This window comes from Papilio xuthus, unplaced genomic scaffold (assembly GCF_000836235.2).
Source record: "Papilio xuthus unplaced genomic scaffold, Pxut_1.1 DF824888.1, whole genome shotgun sequence".
Classification (NCBI taxonomy): Eukaryota; Metazoa; Arthropoda; class Insecta; order Lepidoptera; family Papilionidae; genus Papilio; species Papilio xuthus.
In genome coordinates, this window is record NW_013533761.1 from 1125158 (window position 1) to 1148929 (window position 23772).

Below are 23772 nucleotides of genomic sequence, written 5' to 3' on the forward strand. Positions count from 1 at the left end.
TTGTACTACGTCTATACTCCAGGCGTCTATGAATTTCATCGAGATCCAAGCTATGAAGACGCCTTCAAACATTCATTCATCCAACATTCTCATTTATAATATTATTTAGATAAATATATTCCGTAAAAAATTACTCATACAAAATTGTACATGCAGATAAAAATCCCTCATTAGTCTCTGGAAACATCGGTATAAGATAAGAGACATTTATTTCCGAAGATAACAAAGCATCCGGATCAACACGAGGACAAGGATACGGGATCCTGATGTATAACGAACATAAAATATCTATCGATTTGGTGGAATGATTCCTATTGTCTATTTCCAATTATAGGTACTCTAAACCATGCCTACTTTGAGCCCTCAATATGGTTAAAATGGCCAGAATTAATATTATCATAAACTAGCAATCGCCTGCAACTCTATCGGCGAAATGAAAAAAAAATAATTATTAAGTAACCTATGTGTTCTTCCAGACTATGTTCTACATCTGTGTCAAATTTCATCAAGATCCGTGGAACATTTACGGAGTTACTTTCTAACAAACATCCATCCATCTAAACATTCGCATTTATAATATTAGTAAGAAGTAAGATAGTAAGATTTAATCGAATAGTCTAATAAACAAGTCTTATTATTCATTAAGTAATTTTATTTATCAAAGTAATTTTCTTGAGTCTTTTCTGTAAAGCTGAAAATGTTTTACCACACCTGTTTGCTATAGATACAGAAATTTTATTAGTGTAGTGTTAGCTATATAACATTAAGTCAACCAGTTTTATAAATTAAGTCAGAACTAGTTTTTTTTTTAATAATAGTTTTTAGTGTTCCTCGAAAACTCTATCCTTTTGTAATTAGAAGTTACTAATAAAAGAAATAAAAAAAGTTACGTGTATTTTGTTCAATTTATGAGATTTAGAACGAAATACAGACTTAAAACAGCATTTCTAACGACCATATCGCGTTTGGTAGCATTTAAAATGTGTCTCCTAAAACATCACATTTGACTTACGACCATTTAAGTAAGAGCCATCGGAATACATTTTTCAGCCATAAAAATTTTATTAATATGTTTTGTCATATTCTCACAGAAAACCTAATCTTACTAATATTATAAATGCGAATGAATGGATTGATGTTTGTTAAAAATCAGATCTTGATAATATTTGGTATACGCATAGAACACAGTCTGGAAGAACACGTAGGCCTATGATCCCGAAAATGTGAACGGTTTCCGTAGGATGTGTTTGATTAACATTTACTTGCTAATTCTGCAACGGTCCAAAACATCTTATTGTTATTTAGCAAAGATATAGAACATAGTCTCGAGTAGCACATGGAATACTTTTCACCCTTTATCTTAAATTGTTAGCAGACGAAGTTGCGGACAACAGCTAGTAATAAAATAAATCTATGGATGACTTAAAATAAAATACATATTTAGTTGCAAAAAGAATAATTCACAATATAAATAGATAAATATTATTAAAGATTTTAGGTATTTAATATTAGTTGCATTTAATTTCTTTTGAAATGTCATATGTATTTATTACATAAAAACGAAAAAGTACTATTGAATAGAATTATTATTTATTCCTAGATACTAATAGCTTTAAATGCGTCATTGTGTTTTATTTATTTGAATTTTGTTTGTATTATTTTCTTACTAATAATTTTAATGGAAAAGTTTGGATGTTTGTTACAGAGTTCTCCTAAACGGCTGAATTGGTCTCGCTGAAATTTGGCATAGATTTAGAACATAGTCTGGTAGTGTCATAGGCTAAGAATTAAGTTTTTTCTTTAATTCTGCGCGGAGTTATATTTGATATTAACACAAGTGGTACGGCAATAGGTTGTGCAGCTTTTATAAGGCAGTACATTATATGACGGGTCGCGGGTCGCGGGTTGCTGATCGCCAGCCTGTTTGCACGACCGCCGCACTCTTTGACGTCATTGGGTTTTACAGACTGGCTGTTTATACCGAAAGGTAGTCTAACAAATGAGATTACTTTGAATAGTGGAAAAGTTTGTGTTTGTGCATTTTGTGGTAACAACATTAATATTCAGATTTTTGTATTTAGATAAAATCTAATAACAAATTGATTCCTAACTCTAGACGTGCTTAAATTAATAAATTATTATTAATTATCAAAGAAAAATTTACGTATTTTTTAAAGAGTAGTACAGTGGAAATTCACGTTAAGCCTGTTTACTCTTTCCAAAACAATGGCGTAGTTTTCGCGCGCCATATGCTCAAGTAGTTGTCGAAGTAAAAGCCGAGGGAAGGCCACGAAAAGGGGCAATTTGCAATAAACAGCTGACATGCGAGGTATGGCCTTGTCCTTCTAACGATCGTATTGTTAAGATAAATGCCACCCTGCACGCCAAACCTCCGTAATAAGGTCGGATTAGGTGAACCAAGGAACAAGGGAGTTCGCCTAAGTCTTTTTGGTAACGATAAACGGAATATTGTCAAGATTTTAGGAAAAGCGACATTTTCCTAAAATCTTGACACACATAAGAATGTTTTAGTTTTTAAACCAAACATTCTCTTGGAAAATTTACTTTTGTGTTCCTCATTTTATTAATAATAGAATGATTTACATAATTGTATAAAATTATTTTATTATTACTAGCTACAAGAAAAAATATATTCACACGACCTTGTCAATAATAAAGTTAATAATTTAAGTTAAAATATCATTTGGAAAATAAAAAAAAATCTATTGAATACCTAATTTTATTATCTTCATATAAATGCGAATGTGTAGATGGATGGATAGATGGATGTTTGTTACAAAGTATCTTCAGAATGGCTCCATGGATCCCGTTGAAATTTGGCATAGATGTAGAACATGTGTAAAAGAACACATAGGCTTCAATTTTTTTTTAATTCGCGGACACGGCTAGTGTTAACACAATTCACAATATTTTAACATAGCAGAACGTTCTTCGCTGAAATCTAAAAATTAATTTAATTTTTGTATTAAACATGATAAAGACGATAAATTTATTTCTTAAGAGTGGATAATCACTCGCCGTCAAACTGCGATACTGCAGGTTGTGAATCATGAGCATTGCATAAATATTAAAGGACAAAAGTGTGATTCATAGCAGATACCTTATTGGATCCTGAACAAAAGATCATTATTTATTTATAAATACGCCGGCTTTATTTGCATAATTGAAGAAAAAATCAATGCATTCCTGCCAAGCCCAGTTATCGAAAAAAAAAAGTGGAAGCGAAGAAAATGTTTTGTGAGAAGTTTATGCATTACGACTTTTTTAATCACATTTCAGAGTTTAAATAACTAGCTTTGTGGTTGAGGGCGCTTATGTCTCATAAGTCTGTGCTTGTAAGACTTCTACGAATCATCTAAGTCGTTTTACAAGAAGAGCTTGTATCTTTGTAGGGTCAAGGCGTACAGGTACAATTATTTATTGTTATTACTTCTTATTAATGTCGCAAAGTCAAGTGTATTTCAAAATTTACATGTAGTATAAGCAGGGCCTGGAGTAATAACGAAATAGAAACAAAGTATTAATTCGCCATTTTAATAGCTTCAATATAATTTAAGATAATATCAAAGTCGAAGGTTTTGTGTGAAGATGTTTCATGTCCAGAAGAAGAAAAAATCTTTACAAGATTGAAATTACATCGCTTTGACACAACTTTACAAAAATCAAAGATTTTTTTAAATACAGATAATATAAAATAAATAATGTAAAATGTGCTGAACGAATATGAAATTGAGAAAGGGATCGACAGACAGGGAAAGTGGTGTGCGCACTGACGCGCGTTTCTGGGCCACCATCTACCGCCGCTGCCCCGCTTCGCCAGTCAGTCTATTGGAGAGGACAGAGTTGCGCGCGCGCATCAACCTGCTTCAGAAAACATCGCTCTACCACGGTCTCGCATCACCGGCGAATCTATTACTCTCGACCAAGTCTCGCGCTTTCATATTGTAGATACCGTTCAATATTACATTTACTCTACAATACTTTAGTTAGTAAATTATTGTCCTGTGTCAACTTGTGTACTTTCGAACTCGCCAAGTAAACATTTCTTGAGTTCAGACGCTTTTCGTAGTCACCAGAGGCTGTTTGCTGTAGCGAAAGCGGTTGAGCGAGCACGCGGCGCGGCATCTGTCCGTCTGTGTGTAGGTGTTCTGCTTGTGTTGTGTTGCAATGGTAATAAGTGTTAAAATGTCGAAATCTGGTTTGTGAAGCTCTCAGTGAATGTGCACATGCCTCTTTTCGAAAACGAGCACACGTGCTTATGTAATCCTGAATTTGTTGATAGAACAAGTGAGTACGTTGATTTATATTTACCCTCATTTTAAGTTTGACAAAAATATTTTTTTTGATTACACCAATTTTATTTTTCCGCCACAGAATAGACTCACGCAACTTTCTACCAGATATGAGGTCATACATTAATGATAAATGTCAATTTAATTCGCACCTCCAAAAAGAGTCAGAAGTACACTGAACGATTCTATCAATTATTATTCTTTGTTCAGAAACTTATGAATAATTTGAATAAATCTCATTTGTGACTATCATAAAACTACGTAATGTTGTTTAATACGATTGCTTTAAAGAATCACAATAAGAAATTAATATTCTAAAATGTTCTAAAACTCACGGGCTTTTCTAACCTCTACTAATACTCTCAAACTACTTGTATCATAAAAAATCTTTTATATTTAAATAAACGAAAACTTTTAAATAGTTTGTGAGCAGTTCATCTAGTGAGCTGGCACCTGTCCAGCTGTCTCTTTGGCGTTGTATACAAATATTTAACGAAGTTTAAGACATCTTATAAGAGGCGCACCTTCCACTTTACCTCTTTGCAATCGATTAAACGGCGCTATAAAAACTACATCTGTTTCTTTTGATATAAAAATAAAAAGATCCTAGTCTGGTTCCGTCTATATGGAAACAAATAAACATATAGCATGTCCTTCAACCGGATATCGAAGAACGAAATAAATTCGATAAATATTATCACTCGTTTTTTCTGCCGCTGCATGTAGAACTATGTAATCTTTAAAAACGTTTAAATTTTTTTGTCTATGCGTTATTGCTTACAACACGAAATTATGGACAAGTAAATAGTTTTTTTTATTGTAATTAAAACAGTAATTAAATGTTACTACAAAGTTTAATTTGTAACAATTTAACCAGTTTTCTCAGATATTCCATGAATTAAGTAAATAGCTCTTTTAAAATTCGGGCTAACATTTTCGCAACGTCCCCACAGAATATACGAACTACGAGATAATAAATTCTGTGTAAACGTTTAGTAAAAAACATAGAAACCAGTTTTTTTACAAACAGATTACAGGTTAGGGTACATAAAACGACTTTTGTAATGTCTACACATTTTTCACAATGCAATAATTGTTATGAAATCTTCATAAAGTTTTTACTTATGTATCAACAGCAGTATAATCTACATTTAAAACACATATATTTTCCCATTTCATGGTAGGGTATTGTAAAAACTATTTTTACTTTAGTGTGATGTGTATCAAAAGAGTTGGACCAGACATTCATATTCTTGTGTGAATAAGATGGTGTTAACATAACACGAAAACGTATTTGCAGGAGAAAAGAAATGTATTTGGTCTCGTAATGCAGACCGACACTTCCGAATTAAATTGGGGACGCGAACGCATTTGAAAGTTCTAAAAATACGTAAGCTTTCAGTTGAATAAGTATCCACAGATAAGATAAATGTAGCAGGATGCTCTCTCAGACTATCTCGTCCGTTACATTTGAGCTTCAACTTTGGAGATATGAGTCATAAGGTCAGGCGATATCGTGCCGGAATTATTATAGCCTTAACCCAGGTCATTGTTTACGCAATGTATGTCTACTGAGTATTTGAACGTCTCGTCGTGATATCTATTTATGTAAAAAGTTCCTGATAATTATAAAAATAAGTGTTAGAAATCAAATTTATATTTCTGTTTTTTGTTATTCATTTTACAAGTTGGTAATTGAATTTTTTTTCTGTCGGTCCATACAAAAGCTTAGTGTGTTTTTAAACAGGATGTTCGCATTATAGTAGGCGCCTAGTTCCCACCAATCAAGATTTAGGATCTTTTATTAAATACAATAGAAATAAAAAAGATTTATCGAAACGCTTGTAAATCTATGCCACATTTATTTTTTTATTGTTTTTTTTTCATTTCAACGATTTCCTACAACCAAACAAGGATTTTTGGGACTATGTCCTTACGACTTAGTTATGTGAATAAAAAGGGTTTTTCAAAAGATTTCCACACAAAGGGAGGTCACAGAAATACGCTATAAAAGTTATATTGACATTTAGACCGTACTTTAGTTTTTTCCAGTCCCTGCCTTTTATATGACCACTTACATGTCTTGTGGTTTGGAAAAATTGTTTAATATGTACATTTGCGTTACAAAACATTTATTTTTGCAGAACAAACAAACAAATTATCATATCTTACCTCTTACTATTATTATAATGTGATGTTTGTTAGAAGGTATCTATAGAACGGCTGCACGGGTATTGATAAAATTTGGCAAAGATGTAGAACATAATCTGGAAGAACACATAGGCTACTTATTAAGTTATTTTTAATTCCGCGCGGACTAAGTCGCGGTCAAGTGCTGAATGAATGCATGAATAATTGTCAACGTTAGATAATCATCCAAAAATAAGGATTAAGTTTTATTATCTGTAAAATTATTATTAAACTCGATCAAAATGTACAGATAGTGTTTACATGTAGTCAACACGTCGAATGGGTAAATGAGTCGCGCGACATTTGCCCATTCAACGTGTTTACTTGCGGTTTCTCCGGAGCTGTAATTATCGTTATTGTGATCGACAGAAATGATAAATTCAATTTTAATAACACTATACGTATATTTACAACCACATTAACTGTTACCCTGTTTATTTCCATTGCTAACATATGTTTATGGTACACGTAAGTCATGCAAAAAATCTTATTAACATTTTTATTTTGTATTTTATTATAGAATTTTTTTATATTACCTTATCTAGAATCCTCAGTATTATAGTTTCATGGAATTTATATACTACGTAGTTCTTTGAAAGCCTTTTGCTTAATTCATCCCCTAAAAGTCTAAACAGATGAAAGAAAATTTGTATGGAGTGGTGTTATTCATTCGGCAGAAATTTTTGAAAATTCATAATTAATATAATATAAAATAAAATAAATATACGCTTTTTTCAAACTGTCCTTATAAAACACTAAAGAGGGAATGAAAATTAGATTGGAGTTTTAAACTCCACACGGAAGAAGTTTCCAGAAGCAGCTAGTCTTATATTAAATAGTTATTATAATCGAAGTTCAAAGATTTTTTTAATCGAAGCTTAAAACCGGTCCTCAATCGTATATCAGCTAACCGCAATTAATAAACCTAACATTATGCTATCTGAGAATAGTTCCTAGTAAATTTAAGGTCACATTGTTATTTGTCTTTCAAAGTAATTCTAAATGAGTAAGTTAAACAATTTATCAGTGTAAAAACGGAAAAACCATACCGTATTTAAGAAATAAGTTTAATAACTTGATCATTTGTACTAAAAATATAAATTTAGGCATTCTCGTTAACTTACCGTCAGTTTTGGAGACCACGATCCCCGTTTAAAAGATATTGTTATTTCTGTTTTTTTTAAAGATGCTGACAAGGATAATAATAAGTTTTATATAAATACTAGCTGTCGCCCGCGACTCCGTCCGCGCGGTATTAAAAAGTAAGTAGCCTATATGTTCCTCCAGAATATGTTCTATATCTATCCCAAATTTCAGCGAGATCCATACAGCCATACTGGAGATACCTTCAAACAAACATCTATCTATCCATCCATCCATCTAAACTTTTTTTGTATTTGAAATCTAAGTTAAAGTATTATTTGACAGGGATATGAAGTTACATTCTTATTTATTATGTACAGAATCTCTGTGGAATATTTTTTTTTCTTTACTAAACATTAATAAAACATTAAAATTACTAGCGCCCAAGCAATTGTACTTCCCCGTGCATTTGCCAACCTCTATGACCATCATCTATGTGAAAATGATGACAGCCATCTTTATAAAATCGCTCTAGAAACTCCTATTACTTAAATGTAACGAATATTGTTAAAGTACTCCCGAATTTATTTAATACAAAGAATTCATTCCACTTAATAATTTCTTTGTGAATAAATAAGAAAACTATGGTCAATATGTATAAGAATAAATGACGAAGTATTTAAATGAATAATTGTGACCTGAAATTAAAAGATTTGTAGTTACACAATAGCTGACATGTACAAAACAAGTCTTGCAGATTTAGTTAATTGTTAAAGCAACATAAAATAAAACATTTTGCGTCATACTGAATGTAATATTCGGAAATGACGTAAAAATACCAATCTTATTGTGAACCACGTTTTTGAATTCTGTTAAAATTCAAACAATACTTATTTTATGTAAAATTTTAGCTTCGATCTTTAACCTGCAATAAAACAAAAAATTGTTTAGAATTTATCAAAAATAAGCAAAAACTTGAAACATTAGTGAACAAGTCAACTTGTTAGATGGTTTGTGTTCGCGATTTTTTGTGTAGATACATACGTACGTGAAGAACAACTTTTTCAAACCCTGTTTTTATAAGTAGCATTTAACTTTAACTTATTATATTATAGAAGGTTATTAAAACAGCTTAGTTAACTAATATACTATATAGTAAAATATCTATATTATGACACCGCTTATATTGACCAACAGCTTATTATCATTACATAGCAAGTTTGGTTTCCATATATTTTTTTTAACATAGTCAGATACGACTCGCCTATAGTGACATGTCTTACTGTACCCGGTTATAGCGACCGACACGATTACGACCAACATCGTCAGTGTTCCGCTACTGCAGCAGAGGCATCAAAGGCTGCAAAATCATCACCACGATTTTTTTTGTATAAAAATATTGTAAATGATAATTTGACGATGGCGGTGTCACCTTTACATAATAGTAAAAGAGTTCGTTTTTACAATATAAAAAAAATTCAGAAGCAAACATTCTTATGTAAAATTTAAAATAATATACACTGAAACATCTATGTTTTACTGAGGGTTTAGATCGCAGAAACATTTGCACAAAATTTGTACAAAAACATCTGATTACCCCTTTCGTTCACATCGTCAGCTTTATAAAATTGCTTTATTTGAAAAATAGAATAGAGTAACCAATATTTCTTTGTACCTGAAGGTCGAATAAAATTCCTCATAGCTTTTTTCCAGTTTATTAAGCTAATAGGGTATGGTCGTAATTTTTTACGTTTGTAATTCAAACGTGGTGGTATAAAAATGATAATCACGAGCCATTGATAGTGATTACGGATTTTATGAGATCATATACACATAACAAGCTCCGTATTTAACGATGTTTTACTTCGTTTTAATTACACATAGCTTAATAATCTTAAATACATAATGTAAATAATAATATTTTTATATTTAAATTATTCAAAATTTCATCAGGCATTATAATAAACTTATATAAAAACGTATAATATATTCGTCTGGTGGCGGTACCCGACGAAAATACGTGAGTATTTAGCCGTTTTTATATAAGTTTACTTTTACATATTATATATAGACATTATTAGTTAGAATGCTTTGGCGCAAATGACGTGCTTTCGTTACAAAGCCCAGTGTCAGAATGAATAGTGCGGGGACACAAACGTTGACAGTTTAATAAGGCTAGTATTGGGTTAATACACTGCCACATTTTCGGATTATCTTCTTAACAATATAAAGTATATTATTTTAAAAACTGACAAGACAACCACTCTTGCCCACTAGTTAGTCTACATGTTTCTTCTGGTCCCAAAATCGCAGGTTTGCGGAAGGACAGAGAAACAACATTTTTAATAATTAGTATGTATTGAGGTGTTCGATAAATTGGTGCCGATTTATAAGCACAATTGAACACAATTTCAATTTACCATAAATATTTGTTACTGTTGTTAAGACTATATAAGATATATTTTGCTTACATTTAATTGTCTGCAACAGGCAAGAATCTCGGATCGTGTTAATGGGCCTTTATTCTAGGGCGTAAAAAATTCAAACCAAGATTGAAGGGTCAAATACATCTTTTCTCAAAAGGGTTCCGTAGGCAAAAAAGTTTAAGAACCGCAGGTATATGATGAGAATTCCTTGGTCATTTATTATTTGGTTAAATCTCAGTGTTTAATTTGCGGTACTTCAACGTAAAGAGGTAAGTCGTTTGCATGCTCTGAGTTGACAAAGGTTGTAATGTTTTACATTTGACAAGCTTTATGGGGATATTAAACTGAGAATTAGCTTTATAACCGTGAGAACCATTTCGTGAATATAAATTGTACAAATTTTTGTTCATTTTTTGTTAAATAAAAGCTTGATACTTTCACGCGTCCCTGAGACCCTTTTGACTAAACAGACAGACGGACGGACAACAAAGTGATACTATAGGGGTTCCGGTTTTTCCCTTTCGAGATAGGGAACTCTAAAAATGGCTAAAATATTGTTGAGAAGTGTTTTTAAATATAATATTAAGCAAAATTGTCGTTTGAATAAAAGTTTTTTTTATATGGACGTAGTTTCAATTGATAGCATGAATTACTTAAATATAAAATAGTTGCATTTTTTTACGTCTATGTTTATTGTATTTCTAGCCACCGTTGATAAAAATCTTATGTCTGTCGTGACTTGGCTATGAATAGACTGAGATGACAATTTTAAGGGTTCTCTGTTTTAAATTTGACGACTGTAAGTGTACTTCCAAACTATTTTAAACACATATTCTTAGCGACCTTTAAATAAAAGAAATATATTTCAGTTGTACTAAAAAAAGTCCTTAATGAATTAATTAGATAAATGCGTCAAATTTTTAATAGCTTTTACATAGTGGAGGACCTTTATTTTCTATCCATTTCGGCAAATGTCATTTAAATTTCACAATGCAATTAGGACGAAAACTTAACAAAGCGTGCTAAACAAGCGTGGTAACGATATTCGATCCTAAGTGGGTAGTGAATTTAAATCTATGGTTATACTTATAATTATGTGTAACAAAAGCATGTAATTTTCGTAACGCGCGTTCGTTTTTCTCATCATCGTCACGCCATCAACGTCACCGCAAAGTCATTTAGGTCATGGAGATGTGGAAAATTTTATTTACGTCTTTGGGGTAATAAACTAATAATGTAAAAACTTACTAATATTATAAATACGAATGTTTGGATTGGTACGGATGAATAAATGCTGGACGGTGCACGCGGACGGAGTCGCGGGAGAAAGTAACTCTTTAAAGTAGAAGAGCTAACTTCAAATTGCTTGAATAGGTAACCAAACACTATTGATTAAAAGTAATAGATGCTTTTTGTTGTATTAATGCGTTTATGCATTTAGAGCTAAATAATAAAACCACACTTAAATGTTATGGATGAAAATTGATTCTATTATTATAAAAGCATTTGTAAAATGTGAAATCTTTACTTTGAAGAATCAAGTTTTGAGTAGGGGCTGCTTCGTGCGCAGTCGGACCGCTCCGATAATGTTCAGTCGTAAGGTCGTAAGTGCCCGGGCTACGATCGCAGCGCTCTGCCGCCTGCCGCTCAGTTCAGTCGGTCGCCGACCGGCGCGGATTAAGAACGTGTTTTCTGTGTACGTGACGTTATCAGTCGGAGACCGTCATCGCTGTAAACAAATAATATTAGAGTATGACAGAAACCCGCTTCTTATATCATCAAAATACTTATTTCAACCCGTTTCATTACTCAGATTAAATAAATTGTAATCTATGCGACCGATCGCATTGAATTACGACAACTTGCAATAAGGTTGGTTGGTATTCTGGTGTCCGTTCGGTGTAACAGTGAAAGGAGCACGTTCTTACGGTTTGTGATAGTGAGGTGACGAACAAATTTCGGATTTGGTTCTTGTTACCTGGCAGTTTGAGAACCTGGATGATGTGCGAGAATTAAAGTGTTGGTCCGGTTCCCTTGCAGCTGCCTAAGAAGGCCGCTTTTATCTTCTATCACCTGTACATGTTGCAATAGTGTGAGTATCCACATTCATTTGTCTTATTAATACGGATATTTAAACATATTTTTAAATAAAGTTTTGTTAAGTTCTTCAGTAATTCAGAATGTAATATATCGTATAGCTTTTGCAGCAAAAAGTATTTGATTTTAATTACCTACCATACCTATAAGCGAGTATCATTAAGATTCTTTTCAAACCTGTATGTTAATTATTGCATTGCCAATATTTAGTTATTAGTATTCGTTAGTATATTATTCTTTAAATTGTTTATTCCATGTTTAGATATTTCCTAAATAAATTTAATAAAAGATAATAATAAAATATGATATTTATTATTATTACACGTAGACTATCGTGTATACTGTAAGTAGGTAATTAGAACGACACTAAAATGCACGGCGGAAAATTATAGCTAACGCGCGAAACGAAGCAGTCAGGTACTGCTCGGCCGTTGGATATTTTTACTTCGTTGTAGTGACGTGATAGATTTAAGACAATTTCGTGACACACTTTAAAATTCCACAATCAACACTAATTTAAAACGTTATTGTCACGTTTAACAATACTCAAAATGCAACAAAAATCTCAAGTACTCTAAACTGTTTGAGGTAGGTACAGAAAACTAAGAATTTATCTAGTAGAGGTAATCGCTTTCGCAAACAATCGAACTTACTGTTAGGACCAATTTTAGATAGGAAATGATTGTACCTTTGGCAGGGGAAGGAATAACTATGTAAGGCCTGTACTCTTTTCTGTCTCTAAAAGGAAGAAAAAACATTACCAAAAAGACGATCGGTATTTTAGCGTAGTTAAGTCTCAGGTTGCTTATTTGCCAATTCATAAGCGGGGTGTACCTTTTGTAAATTTCCCCTGATACCAACAAATCTTGTGAATTATTCCTTATTTTTCATTCATATACAGGTACATTGATATAAGTTTAAAGATGTATGTCAGACAAACGGCACGTTTCTCAGTTGTTTCATTTTAATAATAGACTATTCTTAAATGATTCCAATAACTTCCTCTATTACATGCAACTAATCGTAAACCAAGTGGATGTTAATATTAAAATATCTTACATTTTGAATTTTATATAGGTATACAATAATAGGAACCGAATGAAAAATATTATAAAGTTAGTAGCTGTCGCCCGCAACTCCGTCCGCGCGGAATTAAAAAAAATTAACATTTAGGGGGATGAAAAATAGATGTTGGCCGATTATAAGACCTACTCAATATGCTCCCAAAATTTCATGAGAATCGGTCAAGCCGTTTCGGAGAAGTATAGACGAAAATTGTGCCACGAGAATTTTATATATAAGATTTATGTGGTTATGAGTCGTCTTCATTCATGCAGTAAAAAAATATATTGCTCGACGCGTAAATTTTTTCGACTACATGTATGAATCCATTTCTTTGTTACCTCTTTTCCTATAACTTATCGAATTCTGATTTTAATACATGGTGTTCTATGCGTATTTTTATCCGGAGTGTCGTAACTTTTTAGATGAATGAATTTAAATAGAATCGAACTGTGGACTCGAAGTGTTATAATCTAACTACTGGTTGTGATATCTCTTATCTATTTTGACGCAGTTCATTCCCTATGTTGTGCCGCAATCTATTACGAATATTATCAAATGAATTGCATTTGTGAAGTGGTTTCTTTATAGACGGGGGGGTCTAAGGATTTTTTTATTAGATGGTATATTGTCCAAGCAGTATTGGGTAAAAAAACAGCAATTATAAGATAAATACAAAGTTAAAAAAGTACAATTGTTTTTTTTTATGTAAATAGGTTTTTAGAAGATTACGCGAAAAAATCGTATCACTGGAATGCCAACTATCGTTTTGCTGTAGATGGAATTTGATACTATTTGTTGAAGAAGGTTGACGTATTCTTAAAACATATGTTCGGATCATGGGATGCACCTTAATGGTGGTTTATTGACCATTGGCACGCAAAGCACGTCGCCCGCGTACACCGCACCGCAGGTCTAATTGTTAGTATTACAAGATTCAAAATTTATACCGGCTCGTAGTTGGCTGCGGGTGCATATAAATACATAAACATATGTGCAGGTAGGACTACTACGGTTAGAAGTAAGCCTGCCCAAAGATATGCCCCGCCATGTATACGAATACTTCTCGCCAGTTAATTTTTTTCGCCTTGATTTTATTCTAGATACCGTTTCGTGTAAAATTGCAAGCGGGTGTAATGTTTGAATGTCACTATACTTTGTATTAACATGCCTTCGTCATGACAATTTGATAGACGGCACGCGAATTGTTATCAACCCAAGTCTAGTTTATAAACTTTGATCGTTTTGTGAAAATGAAGATAGATAAGTAATTAATATGAATAATTTCTTATCGCGGCAATTAGTAATGGCACTATCGTGAGTATACGTCGCCTATAAATAAAAAAAACTACGCAAAATTGGACATTTTACCTTGGAATTCTAATGCTAGGATATCTTTATAAAAATATATTGCTATCTCATATACTAAAAGGGGAGTAAGAAGCATGACGATATGTTATTGTGTGATTGTTTCGGTAGTGAAAATCAACGGTTGTGAAAGGCCATCGACACTTGATAAACAATGTAAACATACTTTTACTGGGTTGTATTACGATAGTGAACGATACTTATTTTTACTTCAAAACGTAAAAGTTAATCATATGTGGTTGGATATAGGATTTAAGGGAATATCTATTGTTTGACTTTATCTTATTATCAATGAATAATGATAAAGTACGAGTAACACTAGAATGTTCGATAACTGAAGTGAAAGGTGGAATTATCTTTTATCTGTACACATTATTTTTATAATTATTTACAATCTACTAACTTGGTATAATCAAGATTGATGTTGTATATTTGATACCGTACTACTTTAAGTTGTAAACACATTCTTTAAATGGAAATTAAGAGATATAAATGCACATTAAATTGTAACTTTGCATTGACCGGTAACCGTGTTTCCGCTGAAACATGTATATGTTGTCTTTTCTCTTTCATACCCTTTGAAATACACAGAGATAATAATTTGTTTCTGTACAGGTCTCGGATGTGGAAACCCAAAGTTACGAAACATTACAACAAACTACTAATTACCTTTTCTTTAATTAAACTGATTTACATAAAAATAAAACAACTTGATTTTAGAGTTCTTGACGTAAGTTTTTCAGCAAAAAATTATTATTTTTAGTATCTATCAATCTATATAATTAAAAAAAATTAATGTCCGTATGCAATATTAAAATATACACAAAAAAAAATGTATTTTCGTTGATTATATCGGAAACCCAATTTTTTAAATTTTAATCTATTTGTCAGTTTGTCCCCAAATACGCGTTTATTCCGGGTAATCTTAGAAACTATTTAGCTGATTTTAACATGAAGGCGGGTTATGTGCGCAGGCATATATTACTACTTTTTTCTATAATGACGAAGTCGCGGGCGATCGCCAGTTTATTATAACAACTGTTCATTGTAACAAACACAGTATCAAATTTCTAGTAACCACAATATCAATATCAGGTATTTGTTTGTGGTTGAAAAAAAAAATCGTAAATGAATATTTTTTTATAAACATAAATTATCATCATAAATAGAAAAATATCTACATAACTTCAGAATTGAAAAGAAATCTCGATAAAACTACGATAAAAAACCTTTGCGTTCTTTCATTTTGTTGAAAATATATTCCATATTGGAACAAGTGTATACCATTCCAACTAAAGTCTAGGCTTACGAAGATAAGGTGTACGACAATAGTCTAATGGTTTGATTAGAACTTTCACCGCGTGATCAGATGCTCTTACTCTTAATCATTATGCTGTTGGGTTTAATTTCAAACAATAGCCAATTGTAATTTATATTACGTATCATTGAATCATGTTATGCACATGACCTAAATCCACTTCGTAAACATATATATTATATCGAAAATGTCGTGTCTTAAGACCTTATGTATCATTATAATTGTTTTTTTTTCTCTACAGTCCCTTATCTTATTGTCTTGTTACAACCTTCGTTTGTATTAAGGCGAGTTTCCATTGTGCTTGATTCAGCACCAACTTGATGACACCGTACTTACCGATCCGTCAGTCCGAGTAAGATACACGGACTATATATTACGTTGAGTGTGGTCAGTCTGAAGCTGTCATAAGAATCAGAGACAGTGGAAACTCACCTTTACTTATATTCTTCCAGTGGCACGATTTGCATTCTAACCTTCGTCTTATTGATCCAACTGTTTCAATTACATCTAATTGACGTATTTATCAAATGTACGAGTAAGTTGGACTCATATAACTGTTGGAAGGATGTTTGTTTGAAAGTATCTCCAAAACGACTCAACAGATCTCTCTGAAATTTGGTATAGATGTAGATCATAGACTTGAAGTAAACATAGGTTACTCATTTTTTTTTTAAAATTCCGCGGACGGAGTTGCGGGCGACAGCTAGTTTTACATTACGTTCATTTTTATCACTATTTTCTTCTTAATTAAATCAAGTGTACAATGTTTGTTTAGTGAATGGTTTAAATTAGTTTTTTATTTATTTATTTTCACTTTCACTGGACATACTGGCCATGTTGCTAAATCGTGTGCAGTAAAAATCCATTTTTCCCCAGATTATTTTTTGTTTGGTGAATAAATTAAACCTTAAAAAGCAACGAATCGCCCCGAGTAGTAGAATAGTTATATAAAATTTTTATTATAGTTATATAAATGTTTTTTTTTTACAAAAAACTGTCATTATACTTGCATTACTACATGTTTTCTTTTTTAAATTAAAAAAAAATAATTTAAAAATGGTTATTAATAATGAAATACAGATAACAAATGAATTTTATTAAACTGCCACAACAGAATAATACGAAGTGATAAACGACCATGCATTGTGGCTGACGTATTGATTTTTTAATTTAGGTAAAAGTAGCGCTACCGGTTGTAGGTGTCTTTTGTTCTTAAAAAGATGCTTTCGGCGATTAAGGCCATCTGTCAGTTTTCATTTACAGTCTCTCCAAATTATTTTAGTACCCAATAAAATTAATATTGCCTTTAGTACCTTTTATAGACAGAACCTTAAAAAGATAAATGAAAATAGCTACAGGCGCTGTCGCCATTTTATATTTCTTTGAAGTTTCAAGTTAAAAAAATCGTAATTTTTTTCAATTGTTTTCTACTTCTACTAATAAAAAAGATTAGAAATATTTTTTCATTACACGCAGATTAAGTTTAATGTTTTACAGTTGATAAATTTGCAATGAAAATATTAGCTACAAGTGTTTTTTATTTACAGTTTTATATAACCATAAGTTTTCACTGCCAACACGCGTATTATGTTATTTTTGTTTTCTCAAATAGTAATAAGAGGGGTGGGACTTTATGTTTCAGAATGTGATTAGCCAGTGGAAACGGACGTTTAGCATGTTATGTTTTAACTATATACGCAGTGAATTAGCCTTCAAAGGGTGGGCGGACACAAATGTTGCTCGTGGGTCAAACCGCGGCCTTCCGTATTGTGTGGACTAAACAAAAGCAGACTAGATTAATGAGTGTTTATTAATCAAATGACGTAAATACATGATTTTTTTTGTATTTAATAGTCCATTTATTAGATGGTGAAACTGAAAATCGATAACAGATCGCACTAAACAGGTCAGAGCTTAGTTTTCTCTTTTTTTAATTATTTAAAGACTAGCTGTCGCCCACGACTCCGATCGCGCGGAATAAAAAAAAAAGCATAATTAGTAGCCTAAGTATTCTTCCAGACTATGTACTATATGCCAAATTTCATCGAGATCTGTTAAGCCGTTGTGGAGATAGCTTCAAACACACATCCATCCATCCATCCATCCGTTTAAACATTCGCATTTATAACATTAGTAAGATATAGTTAACATATTTCTCCGTTAGTAGATTTTTATGTTTTTTTTTCTTATGTTAATATTTATAATTCTGTTTGAAGCCTTATATTGCTCATTTTAAAAGGATGTTAATTAAAACGGCAGAGCTTTCATTCTTTGTATAGTCAGTCAACGAGCTTTGACTGCCACTTCAAAGCTTTTGTCGGAAATTAAACACAATAGACTGTGAAAAGTTTATTTCATTTTCATTTCCATGATATCATTCTTTAGAATTTCTTTGTTAAAAACTTTGCCTTTGAAAGCAAGTACTGCCGATATACTACAAATGTTAGTATGAATGGATGCTTATTATTAAATAACTTGAGAACGATAAAACGGATCTCGACGAAATTTGTATAGATGTAGCACAGTCTAAAACAGTGGTTCCCAAACTTATTTTGTCTACTGCCCACTTTGAGAATAAATATTTTTTTTGCGCCCCCATATTTTCACATATTTAAAAACCACTATAACTTCAAATTAAATTAATTAATTATTGTGACATATATATGTATATTAACGGAGTATTCTAAACGAAACTTTTACTGTAACCCGCAACTTGAGACCTGCAGGGCCCACAAGGGGGAGTTATCGCCCACTTTGGGAAAGACTGGTCTAAAAGAACACATAGGATATAGTCTTGAGTAACACGTGGTTGACGACCCAGAGATTACGTTAAGTTTAATACAAAGATTTCTCAGAAACCCACAGTAAGTTATATAATTTATTAGAAACAGTTTACTATTCTAATGCAATGTATGAATGCCGAGTTATTTTTATTTCATACAGAGCTCACTTTAATTTTAAGAAACTCAACCTGTTTAATAACGCTTAAGGAAATTTGTGTCAAAGCGAAAGGTCAAGAATGTGAACTACGAAATTCATACAGAATTTAATTTTGAACAGCTGTACGTGATCTCAATTACCTTTATTAAAATTTAAAGAAAAAGTGAAACACACTGTATATTTTTACTCGTACTTAGTGTACAGCAATGCTATGCAACTACAGTCTTTTGAAAGAACAAAGCAATGGAAAGCTACTCCTTTACGCCGCAAGAAGTTGTCGAATATATTCCATTTATACAGTGGAAAACTTAGAGATGTATAATTCAGATTCTTTTGTAGTGTTAGAAACAAAAAGCCAATCTTGCAGAGTAAACTGGTAACAGATTAAAAAGTCATGGTCTCATGCGATCTCATCTGGTATTCAGTTTATGCCGTAAGAGTTTCATTCCGTTTTCACTCAAATATTTACCAAGACTGGTTGCCACGTAACCGCGCTCGCGCTGCGATATTACGTATGTTACGTCATCTTAAGATGTATAAATATTTAAATAAATGCATAATGAACATATTTATTACAAGTAAGCTAAAGCTGGCAACACAACTTCAGTTTTAACTGCACAAAACATACGTGAATGTAATACTGATTGATATATCGAGTATATTTAAACAATGCTGCAATGTATATACGATTATTATTAAATACGGGCTTAATTAAAATTGACATTTTTGATCAATTGGTTATGCGAATTAAAAATTACAAGCAAAACCTTTCGATAAAAAAATAATCAAAATTGGACCACGAGAAGCGCAGTTACGCGGTAATACACAAAAAAGGAAAAATTGATAACCTTCTTCCTTTCAAAGTCTGTTAAAAAAAGACGTCGATTTAGAAAAAAAAATCCAGATCAAGTTCTAGACAATGTACGAGACAGGACCCATATACTGCATATATGAATAATAACCAAAATTTTGTAAGACAATATAGAACCAATTAGCTTTTATGCTTTAGAACTTAGAATATAGTAGAGTCCGAATAATAACGAGTCTTATGACCAGCAGTTAAGTCTTTAGTAAATATTATTTTAATGGGTTGCATACATTGAAACCGTTGTTCATCGTACTATAGACTTATTTTGCATTCGTTAAGGCTAAGTTATGTAAATCGTTTCATCTAAATTCTATATTGGGAGATAGCGTCGCAAACAAATTTGACTTGAATATCGATCATCCTTAAACTGAATATTCGATTTGCATATAAATAAATAAGAATTCTTAATTTCTTTTTTTCCCCGTTGTAAATGATATAATAGGAGTAAAAAGCCGCAGTTAAAGTCTTGTATATTTAAAAAGAACGATACTTCTTCATCAGAACAGATGCACAATTTTCTTAACTTCTATCTTCAGTTATAAAACACTAGCAGTTGCTCGCGACTTCGTCCGCACGAAATAAAAAATATAGCCTTTGTAACACGGGGATAGTGTTGCTGCCAACAGTGAAATAATTTTTCTAATCGCTTTAATAGTTTCGGAGCTCATTCAATGTAAACAATCAAACAAGCGTCGGTGGCTCAGGGGTCAAGCACTTGACTTGCAATGTGCAGGTCCTGGGTTCGAATCCTGCCATGTACCAATGTGTTTTTCGATTTCCGATTTATATATGTACATTTATCCGACGTTCTTACGGTGAAGGAAAACATCGTGATGCAACCTGCACATATCTGAGAAGAAATTCAAAGATATGTGTGAAGTCAACCAACCTGCACTTGGCTAGCGTGGTTGACTATGGCGTAATTACCCTTAACTTAGGATAGGCTCCGAGCCCCTCGGTGGGGACCTATAGTGAGCTGATGATGATGATCAATCAAACAATGATATCTTTTCTATTAATAATATTAGTGTTATTATAGGCGACGATATCAAAAACAAAAAAATATATAGATTAATTATTAACCTCCTCCTCGCTAAAAAGAAAATTAAATTATCCAACAATAAAAAACAAAGCAATACGATGCTGATGGCAAGGAGATGCCTATTATACTGGGAGTTAACAAGTTTCCCGTTAGCCGAGTAATTTGAGAAACAATCATAATTGAAGATTCTTTTCATCAAAATATTTTTTCTCTTGTTACGATAATGTTATTTCCATTAACCTTGTTTTTTAATTCATGAAATGGATTAGAATCTTTTTTATCATTTAGTTAATCTATATTCAATGCAACCTACTAAGGTACTTTACCAATTTTATAATAAGCTTTCAACCCCTCCAAATTAGGGATTTTTGTGTGCAGCAATAGGTAAGAAAAAACGACGCAAAATTAAGTGAATGATTCTACATGTACATGAGGGACGTTTTAATTGTTAAAATAAAATATAACAGCAATGATTACTAATTATAAGATGGCTTGTTTACAAATAATAAGTGTGTGCTATTTATTTGTTACCGAGAGTTCCACAAAATTCGGCCAATAACCTCGAAATTATGACGTCAATCTGGATGTATTGCACTTCGCAGTCTGCATGACTTGCTTTTTACGAGGAAACTTTGTAAGGAAATAATAATTTATATAAACAATTTTATGTCGCTTAAAATGTTTACATCGTATTTTCTTAGAATCTCTTATAACTACTTTTAAGTTGTTAATTTTTTTTCTATGAACGTCATTGCTGTAATTTGTTTTTGTATTTATATTGCGGTTCCTCTGGTATTGCCGATGTCCATGGGCGTCGTTGAACACCTCGGTGTTCCCGCTGCTCGTTTGCCCCCTTCTGTTATAAACAAAATTTCATATAACGACTAAAGTTAATATTATTAGGAATTAAGTAAAAAATAATTAATCTTTTTTTCAGATTATGCTTAATATATAAATAACCGGTTTTAAAATATTATAATATTATTAAACATACAATTTTATGTTGAATTTAAAAGTGTTTTTAAGTTAATGTAAATTGATTTCTATGTATATCAGTCCTCGTAGGGCTTAACTTAGAAAAACTTGTATTATAAAAGATTTTATTTTACAAAACTGTACTAAATTACATTGTTTATTTATAATTGGCAATGGAAAAGAGAACACGGTCGTTTTAACCGTAAACTCAAGTTTAATTATCTTTTTATTTAATCAAACGTCTAAGCCCTGAAGTCTCGACCAACTTAAGGTCCAATCGGTTAAATAAACGTTGACTCTGTAATCCTAGAGTACACCGGCTCTCTTGAAAAGCTGAACATTTCAACTAAAATGTAAAAGAATTTAACTTTAGTAAAAACAACTCTAATTTTATCTGCCGTTACGAAAAAATACTTTTAAGTTGTAAGAATATCTCTAGATTTAAAATATTGAATACATACTTACTATGACTATGTACTGAGTTACGTAAAAAAATAACTATTTCTTATATAATTTTATTATTATACATTTATTATGTGTCTACTATGTAATCAAATTAAACGGGTAGATAAGAAACCTTACTTAGTCGTCTATATTTATATCGTAAAACCGTATTAAAAAGGTAACATCGTACCAACAAATAGCATTTATAATCCCGTGGTTATGGGTAACATTAGGTGTGGGTAAGAGGTTCTAAAAATTAAGCACATACAGATTTTTATAGATGTTTACAAATATGGCTACCAATGTAACGCCGAGATGATTATAAGCGACAATCAACTGATATATAGAGAAATTTTCGATATAATACTAAGACTAATATATGCGGTATTATTTCTAGATGTTTATAGGCTGTCGTCACAAACTCGCTATACGTCCGCACTGAGGGGATTGGAACTTACCCTAAGATAGGGGTGACTAGGCTATAGTCACTCTGGGCCGCGGAGGAGAGCTAAAGCGTGCCCATGGCCCCGTCCCGATGCGTTGGAGGAACAGAGAGGTTTAGTGTGTATGCCTCCGTTATGGAGGAGAATTCCACATAACTACCACGTCTCCATGGGGCGCGGAGTATGCATAGTCACGCTGACCCAGTGCGGGTTGATTTGATACATATTTTTGACATTTCTTCGCAGATATGTGCAGGTTGCATCACGATGTTTTCCTTCACCGTAAGCGTAAGCTTTGATTATATTTAATTCCTTCGCTATCAATTCGTCTGTAGATATTTTGTTATCTGCTGTATATATTTTTTTATCTGCCTGTATTATTTCGCAACACTCATTTAAGCGAGGGAGTAACGTCTACAATTTAAAAATAAATTAATCCATGTTATATAATGCGTTTGATTCCATTTATAGGCATCCCCATAAACGTACAGTTCAAGGTCCTATAATAATAGGATCGTGTGGTTTATCAACGTCAGGAAAGTTATTTCCATCGTGCGCAGAGATGAGAGGACGCACATTGATTTTAACGAAGTTAACTCGGCGTGTTATTATATTAACTAATTCGATTGCGGGACTGAATGCTTCCACAATCCCTCGGCGATATGACGCAATTGTGACCGTAATTTTATAATGCTGCTTTGTTAAATAAGCAATTTAAATCATATTATAAGTAGATTGTAGTGAAGGGATTAGATTGCAATAATGAAATATATTATTATTTCTTATAACGTTCATATTTTCTACCTATTAAACCAAATAGTCTTTGTTTTATTCTTAAATAATTGATTTTAATATTTTCATTTCACTATTTTTATTCTCTTCAGACAATAAAGCATCTTTCTTGGCCATTTTCTTCATTCCAACAAACTCATTTGAACTAATATAGATGTTTGTCAACCAAAAATTTGGCTTCCAAATTTAAATGTTCAACGGTGCCTCAAAAAGACTCACATGTAAGGTACTGGAGAACGAAATACATATCATATTTAAGATATACCATTCAAGTATCTTGTAAGTAATTCGATAAGCATGTAGGTCGTTAAAGTCACATAAATAAGTGGATGTGACCTTTGACGTTTGATATATAGAGCCTCCTTGCCTACAGGATTGAATTACCATTGGCTGGGGAATGAGCAACGCCAC

The 23772-nt window shown here is 32.2% G+C and overlaps 1 protein-coding gene across 4 annotated transcripts in view; it reads left to right on the plus strand.

Annotated features, from left to right (window-relative positions):
* Window positions 1-3857: 3857 nt before the first annotated feature.
* The window catches only part of inaE (inactivation no afterpotential E), a 38752-nt gene continuing 18837 nt past the window's right edge, over window positions 3858-23772 (plus strand). For 2 of the 4 annotated variants that reach the window (XM_013325201.1, XM_013325203.1), the window contains exon 1: window positions 3858-4312. In XM_013325201.1, the coding sequence (XP_013180655.1) occupies window positions 4248-4312 (65 nt within the window). In that variant the 5' untranslated portion in view covers window positions 3858-4247. Of the gene's footprint in view, window positions 4313-11616; window positions 12105-23772 lie in introns of those variants that run through there. The other 2 variants (XM_013325205.1, XM_013325204.1) reach the window with 2 other exon arrangements.